Source organism: Enhydra lutris, unplaced genomic scaffold, assembly GCF_002288905.1.
Source record: "Enhydra lutris kenyoni isolate GAN:26980312 unplaced genomic scaffold, ASM228890v2 scaffoldscaffold6, whole genome shotgun sequence".
In the NCBI taxonomy this organism is placed as follows: domain Eukaryota; kingdom Metazoa; phylum Chordata; class Mammalia; order Carnivora; family Mustelidae; genus Enhydra; species Enhydra lutris.
Window position 1 is genome coordinate 48407811 of NW_019154090.1, and position 8484 is coordinate 48416294.

At 51.9% G+C, this 8484-nt stretch overlaps 1 protein-coding gene across 1 annotated transcript; it reads right to left on the bottom strand.

Annotated features, from left to right (window-relative positions):
• Positions 1-3692: 3692 nt before the first annotated feature.
• LOC111141546 (cystatin C) lies at positions 3693-7901 on the bottom strand. Its single transcript, XM_022494165.1, has 3 exons — positions 7548-7901; positions 4829-4942; positions 3693-4032 (listed from the first exon to the last, which is right to left on the bottom strand). The coding sequence occupies exons 1-3, from the start codon at positions 7785-7787 to the stop codon at positions 3949-3951; spliced, it is 438 nt and encodes a 145-aa protein (XP_022349873.1). The 5' UTR covers positions 7788-7901; the 3' UTR covers positions 3693-3948.
• Positions 7902-8484: the final 583 nt, after the last annotated feature.

Here is an 8484-nt window from a genome sequence, read left to right on the forward strand (position 1 = left end):
AATATAGATGTTACAGGAATTCAGTATACAAAAGATGACCTTTTGAAGCAGTTCTTGGAAACCTTACAGAAAAAAACAAAGCTAATAATGTCATTTGAAAAATGAAGTTAAAACTCTTATACCAAACAAAATTAGAAGCTATTAATATTCTGACTGGTATAAAAATATGTATTTATGTGACAAACTGAACTGTTCAAAGTGCTTTACAGATAAGGATACATTAATTTCCATAACGCCATAAGGAGGAGACTCCTGCTGTCACTGTCCCTTTGCTGGTAACAAGTGAGGCTCAGAGAGAGTGAGCTTGTGCAGGTCACACAGCCTGTGGCATTCTTCTCACCCAGGGCATCTGACTCTAGGTGCCTGGGCTTCACCCCATTCAACACGTGTGTGTACACACACACCCATGCAGGCACACGCACATGCACACACACACATTGGTGTTTCCCAGACACTACTGCTGTGTGACACATCATGCTAATGCTGGGAAGTGTGGTAAAACAACCATTTTCTCTTGCTCAAGGCTTTGTGGACCCTTTGGGAAGGAAATAGGTGAGCAGTTCTTGCTTGGGGGGCTCTCCTGTGACTGCAGATAGATGACAGGCAGGGTTGCAGTCACTGAGAGCTCAGTCGGGCTGAATGTCCATGGTGACCCATTCACTTGGCCCGCAGCTCAGCTGGGGCGTGCCCGCAGGTACCTGCCGGGGGCGGGGGGCATCTCCAACACAAAGATACTGGGGAGTCAGGCTCCTTAAAGGGATGTTGGTGTCCTGTAAGGCAAGTGTCCAGGAATGCTGGCAGAAACTGGGATTGTCTCTGGCCCTGCCTTGGAGGTCACAAGGTCACTTCCTCTGCCCTCTTCTCTTGAAGCCTGCACAAACTCATGTAGAGTGGTGGTTCACAGCCCTCTTGGGAGCTTCCTTGGTATAATCTGAGACTGTCCCTCTACTCAGAGGGCAGGGAGAGGGTGAGAAGCAGCAGGTCCCTCCAGGCTGATAAATGGCAGTTTTCATAAGCAAAGGGAAGGCTCATGGCTTCTCTTAAGTGGCATCAAGTTGTATGGACCCTTCACTCATCTGCCAAATTTTTAAAGTTTATAAAAAAGGCTGTAACTGGGGTCAGTCACATACACCATTCGGATGGTTTCAGCGCCACATCACTATCTCCTTGGATACCACTGTGTCCTTAGAGCTGTCTCAGGGAGCAGAAAAAGCCAGTGGAACCCACATTCCCATGGCAGGGGAGGGGGGTGAGGAGCCTCCAAGTGCCCAGGTCCAGCTCACAGGTTAATCCTGGCACACCTTTTCGATGATGTTCCCCAACTGGGAGTCAAGATGCGGCTCACAGACCCCACCTCTCAGTGCAAGGAGTGTCAAAGATTATGGGGGCCGGGTTTAAAGCACCACAATATGTAATCAGATCAATGAAGAAAATACCAAAAACCTAGTGTTTATTCAGAGCCCAGCACTATGCTAAAGCTATTTATGTAATTTTCATAAATGATACATTTAAAATAAATTTTAAAAAATCATGCAGATAAAAGTTGCTGGGGCTCTGATTCCACCTGTAGACACACTGGTCTATGTGCCATCAGGTCACAGGGTCACCTTAGTCATACCACTTTACCCAGAGCCCCAGGCTTATAGCATCTGTAGGCCCACCATTACCTTGGGGCACCCAGGGTGGCACCAACCCGAACCCCTGTAGTGTGAGCTGTGGGACACAAAGCCTAGTGGTGAGAGGTGTGGAGAGCTTCAGATAAGCCAAGCTCCACTCCCCACCTCCCACTTCCACAAGCAAAAGAGAATTGGGAATGTGTCCACAAAAGGATGGCTTTGCAGGAAATCAGCATTTTGGTGTGGTGCCTGCATGCTGGTTGTTTGTATAAACCCAAGGTTTTTCACCAAGGTAGAAAAGACTGTGCCGGGATGCCTTAGCCCCAGGATACCACTTCTCTGTTCTGTCTGCTCTGCCAGGGTTTCCCCAACTCCCACCAACACATCTCCAAGTCCATGCACCCTTGCAGGAATGAGGTCCAGGCTCATACTCCACCTCGAAAGGCCTGGGGGCAGTGCTTTGTCTCTCTGACCCTGATCCCTTCCGCTAAGTATGGTGTCCATCAGGAAGAGACTGTCAGGCAACCAGAGTGTTTATTTGGGGTCTTAAAGGTTCTGATCGAGGAGACACAGAGGCCTCTGAAATCCAAAGTGTGCCCCCAATTTGGAGCTGCGAGTTAAGGTTTATGGAGGCAAAACCCATAAGGTTTCATGACTTGTTTTCAAAGACTGTTCGGTGCTGGCAGAGTTCACACTATCTCATACATGATTGGCTATTTGGCAAACACGCGTGATAGTATATTTAGGTCCAAAGTGGAAGGCTGTGTTCCGGGTGGTACAGTTCCAACTGACCAATGCTCAGGGAACTGAAACCGAAGACAGTGGTGCACAGGCCCTACTTCCTCCATGTCCTGTGGACCCTATTTGGAAGGGCTTTCTTAGCAATCGTGCCTCTTCTTTCATAATGGTGAATATGAGACGAGACAAGGCACACAATCCTGCTGGGGCCCAGCTAGCCACCTGGAGGGTGAGTCCCCATCCCACCCCTTCCCAGCGTTGTGCTGGGTTCACCTTTGCCTGGCACAGCAGCTATTCCTGGAGTGCTGGGACTTGGGGCTATCTTGGGGCGGGGGGTTCCCTTTGTCATTTCACCTTCTGTGTTCAGAGCAGCATGTCATAAGGCTTCATCCATGGGGCAGGAGGGGCACATGGCCCCAGCACTACCAGTGCTGTAAGACGGCTTCACCCCTCTGCATTGAATGGCTATTACAAGGGCAGCACAGGGGGCTGGGTGTGTGTTTAGCTCTTTTGTTTAGGACTGGACCTTTCCTACTGGAGTTCTGAGGTATCCACTCATCTCCAGAATGATGGTTATTAATTCCGAAACTTCAAAATAAGCAGCAAGCCGACTCTATGTCAATCCTGATTATAGTTTCAATTCTACATCCCTTACATGAAGCTATACACAAGGACTGATTTTAAATGGGACCCCAGAAACAGGCAGGGCTCAAATCCGTAAAACACTTTAGAAACCACTTCTTGGAAACTGTTGTTTTCAGTCTATTTCATTTCTGGTTCTGATTGTCTTGACCTTGATTCTGATGGGTATTTCTCTAATAGTTATATACACACCATATACTTTGTCTTTGTCACCTGCAGGTGCCTGCAGGCTTTTGAAGAAGCGGACATAAAACATTATTTATTTAGTCTCTAAAGAACTTGACCAGTGAAAATCAGCCCAGGAGTGTGATCTCAGCACATATGGCTGAAATGACTTGGTAGAGCCCTGCTTAGGGTGGCCCTGGGCTATGGGTTCCATACGACCCCTCTCTCCTGTCCAGTCCACTCACCATCTGAGTTCTTTTCAAACACAGCAGCCACGTCTTTAGGATCAGCAGCTTAGGTCCCTTCTTCTCCCCTGCATGACTTCCAGAAGCCACCATAGTGGGAGGCCTGGGTTCCCAGCCCGCTCCTTTCTCAGTCATCCCCAAAGTGGCAGCATGCACCCCTGACTTCCTCCAGGAACCTGTCAGTTCTCTGCTCCTTGTCTGGCCTCTATAGTCAGTGGGAGAGCTCTTAAAGGCACGGCCCAGACCCTTCTGTATATATTCCCAAGACAATAAATAACTCAAGAAGTAGCTGATGTTACTTTTTATTGAGATAGAACAGAATACGTGTACTGCATACTGGTGCATTTGGAAAGGAATTAAAGGAGTTACAGTTGCTTAGCTGTTCAAAAAATGTCCCAGAATAATTCTCCATTTGCCCCTTGGGACTAGCACACTGAGGGGGTGTCACTTGGACAAAGCCAACCTTCTAAAGGTTAGGAGCTCTACAAGGGGATGGGGGTGGGAGAAAGGGGGTTGAGTGGCCCAGCCTGTCACAGGGTCCTCTATGCCTTCTGGCAGCTGGACTTCACCAAGGAGGTCTTGCCCAGCCAGGGGACAGTGTATATCTGGAAAGAGCAGAGCGTTTTCTGCGAAAGGGAAGAGAGAAGGATAGTTAGGGTTGCAATGGAAAAGGAACATGCCCAGCCTCAAGGTGTCAGAAGTGGGAGTGAGGAAGGGTGGTGGTGGGATTCTCAGTCCCCACCCTGCTGATGCCCAGAACAACAAACAGGGGTTGGCAGTGACCTCTCATTCGCCCTACCCACCCCGTAAGTCCAAGACGTAAGATCCTGCCCCTTGACTCCAACCAGCAGTATCCCACAAACTCATCCCCTTGCACATCCCTTTAAGGAGCAGCCTGTGCAAGATCAGAGCCCCTGAGGGACAGGGTGCTGCCCCCAGGTCCCCTGCACCTCCAGTGGGCCAGCACTAAGAGAGGTGCAGCAGGAAGGATCGAGGGGCTAGGATCAGAGTTCTGAAACACGTAAAGACACAGAATGGGGTAGCTATGGGGAGAGTGTGCCCCCCAACCCCAAGGCCTTCCCTATGAGAGAGACTAGTATTTGGTGAGCAGGGCAAGACCAGAGGATCTGGGTCTAATTCCCTCTAATTTCCTCTAATCTGTTCAGGTGGCTGAGGCTGGGATTAAGGGTTCATCTCTTTCCCCAGCAGGGGATTAAGGGTTCATCTCTTTCCCTGTAGCTGCTCCTTATCCCATAGGCCACAACCTACACAGCACATGGTGCCCCAATTCACCAGCTAAAACCCACTCAGAAACTCAAACTGGTCATGTGCACACACATATGCCCTTCCCCCACGTGCACCCTGACACATGCACACCCACACCCCCAGCACTCACACACCATGCGCCCCACAGGCACATACCATCATCAGGTGTGGCTGGTCATGAAAGGGACAGCTGTCCAAGTTGGGCTGAGACTTTGTACATCTGGTTCGTCCGATCTCCACCTCCAAGAAGTAGTTCATCCCAGCCACGACCTGCACATGTCAAGAACATAACCTGTTTACAACACTGACCAATTTAGTACACGGGTACCTTCTGCTACTAAGCCCTTATGCCAGAATTCACTGCTGTCAATGCAGGTATCCCAGAAAACCAAAGGTACCTTCTGAGGGCTGGTCCACTCACCATCTGACTTTTCAAACACGGCAGACAAGTCTTTAGGATCAGCAACTTAGGTTCCCCCCTCTCCCCTGCGTGACTACCAGAAGCCACCACAGTGGGAGGCCTGGGTTACCTTTCAGGTGTCCCAGAAAACCAAAGCCACCTTCTGAAGGCCGGTCCAGCAACTGGGCCCAGACCCTCCTTGTAACTTGTTCAAAGAAGGGCTCCAGAAGGTCTCAGGCATCCTGGCAGGAGGAGAAGCAGGAGACGGAAAGTGGAAGCCAGGGACCAGCATGAGTGTTGAGTAATAAACTCTCCAGTGCCGGGAGCCAGGGCTGGGTCTGAGCACACAGCCAGGGCTCTGTGCTGGAGCAGAGTGGGTCTGGCTCAGGAAGACAGTTGTTATACACTTAAGCTAAATCCAATTAATAGGGTCAACCCTATAGATCTTCACATTTCTGCAGTGTAGCAAAGGTTTATGTATTCCCTCATTTCACAATAGGAAATGAGAGCCTTTCTCTCATGCATCCGTGTGCTCATACACACACATGCACACGTTTTAGGCTAATTAAGACACTGCCCCTGGAATGCCTACCTTTTTAGTATCATTTTTTTTTTTAAAGAATTTTAAATTTATTTATTTGACAGAGAGAGTGCACAAGCAGGGGTAGCTGCAGGCAGAAGTAGAGGGAGAAGCAGTCTTCAGGCCAAGCAGGTAGCTCGATGTGGGGCTCAAGCCCAGGACCCTGGGATCATGACCTGAGGCAAAGGCAGATGCTTAACTGAGCCACCCAAACGTCCTTAAGTGTGTGTGTGTGTGTTTAAAGATTGCATTTATTTATTTGATAGAAGATAGACACAGCTAGAGAGGGAACACAAGCAGTGGGGAGTAGGAGAGGGAGAAGCAGACTCCCCACTGAGCAGGAAGCCCAATGTGGGGCTCGATCTCAGGCCTCCAGGATCGTGACCTGAACTGAAAGATGCTTAATGACTGAGACACCCAGGCGCCCCCTTAACTGTGATTTTTTATGGGAGTACTTCTGAAGTGTATCACACACCTGTCTTTTACACCTGAAAATGTAGGATAGAAGCATACCAGAATTCCAGGACAGGCTGGCAGAAGCAGGGGTCAGGAGCAGTTCACCCACCTTATCCTTTGGGTTTTGGTGATGGTGGGGCCATACTGGGGTAGGGAGTATGATGGCCTACATGAGAGGCTGCTCCATGGACGTGCCCTGTGGAGGGAAGTAACACTCCAGGGGCCTTTCCACCAGCATGTCTGGACCAGTTTGAATTCATATGCCTGACCCTCTGCTCTGAGATGCACTGAGTATCACAGGCCAGCTCATCGACCCATCTGTGTTTGCTGACAGCCTCTGGGTGCTCAGGGAGGATGTTTGGTGTGGGCCCCAAACTCTTGCAGATTGATGATATGGAGGCTAGGTTAGTTTAGTGGCACCTGTTGAGAGGAGGCTTGGAGGAGACCGGGCCTCTTCTGAATCACCCCAATCACTTTCAGGTTTCCTTGGAGAAACCCAAACTGAGACCCAGTATGCACCAGGACTGGCTGGATCCTCCAGAAATGTCAAGTTCATAGAGAGAGGGGCTGCTCCAGAGTAAAGAAAGTTGCAAGACAGTGGTTGCAGCACATGGCCTGGCAGTCTTGGGCTATAAAGGACATCAGTGGGACAATCAGTGACATCTGAGTATAGGTTATGCATCTGGTAACTGTGTCAGGGTTGGTTCTGATTTCCAAAGCGTTATTGTGGGTATGTCGGAAAACACCCTTGTTTCTACGAAATACACACTGAGGTGTTAACTCTCCAAAGACTCAGGAACAAATAAATATATCCCCGTACACACACATATGTGACCCGTGTAAAGCAAAATGGCAAAATCTTTAACATATAAAGAAACTAGGTGCAGAATCTACAAGGCTTTTATGCACTATTTTTGCTACTGCTTTGTAAGTTTGAAATTAAAAGTTACAAAAGTGCTTAAAAAATCATTTAGCGGCAGGGCCGGGAGGGCAGTCAGGTGTGGGGTCCGTTTTTCCCTCGCCCGTCGTCATTTATTTGACAGCTCACAGAGCCTCAGGATCCCCAGACGCTGGGCGCGAAAGTAAGGGAACTGCATGGTGCCCTGACCTCCACACCGCTGCCTCTGGCCAGGATGGAGTTTGAAAACACAAATGAAGGCCATGGGGGTGACCCGGTGTGCCAGCTGGGACCCAAGCACTCCGGGTGACAGGCATGCGTAGGGCAGGCTGTGGGCGACCAGAAAGACCAGGGACACCGCCCGCTGAGGAGCAAGGGAGCGTCCGCAGTCCCCACCCAACCTCTAGGGGCTCGGAGACTGATCCCTCCAAGATGCTGGGCGGACCGGTAGGGGCCGGGCTGGGGATGCCGGGCGGCTGCGCCCCGAGCTCAGGGCCGCCCCGCTCCCACAGCCTGGCCCGCGGCACCCGGGGGTACGCACCTGCTTGCGGACGCGCACCACGCGCATTGCGCGGCTGTGGTACGCGTCGTTGCTCGCCTTGTTGTACTCGCTGAGGGCGAAGTTCAGCGCCTGCTGCACGCCCTCCTCGTTGACATCGGCGTCCAACAGGCCGCCCACCATTGGAGACTTGCCATTTTTCCTGCTTGCCCCGGGACCCAAGGCCACAGCCAGGGCCAGGGCGGCCAGCAGGAGCAGCGGGGTGCGGAGGTGCCCGGCCATGGTGTGCTCCGAGGCGAGTGAAGCTCAGCAGGCGGTGATCCAGCAGCTGCGAGCAACACCCCACTTCGCCGCCGCGATTTTATTCCCCCAGCCGCGCCCTCGGGGCTCCGGACCCACCCCGGCCCCCCCCCTTCCTCCCCCGCCCGCCCCTCCCCGGGACTTTATCCGGCCCCCGCGGAAGTCCTGCCCTTCCTCCGAGGTCCTACTTCTGCTTCTTGTGCTCCCCTAACCCAGCTCCTCCCTCCCAGTTCCAGCCCTCTGTCCTGAGTCGGTGCCCCCACTCTCCCATCTCCGGGCCTTATTTCCGCAAGTCAGGCTCTTTGTCCCTCCTCCAAGCTCCGCCCCCTTCCCGGCGTCTCCCATCTAAGTCCCGCCCCTCTGCTGTGAGCCGTTCTTGCCTCCCCCAAGCCACGCCCCCCAGCTTCTTCGCCTCAGAGGAGTGCGTCCTCCCCGTCTCCTCTGGCGGTGCCCTGACTCTGGCGCCTCCTCGCCAGTCCTAGTCAGGCGCTGGTGGTGCGTTCCCAAGTCCAGTCCAGTGTAGAAGGTGTCACTCCTCCTAGGGCCTGCAGTGCTTGTAGGAGAAAGGAGAAGTGGCGCTCTGGGCTTCTTGAGTGTTGAGCCTTGGGTCTAAGTGTAGGAATCCCGAGTAGGAGGTCGGTTTCAGAAGCTAAGGAAGACTGCGCTCTGTTCTGGGGAG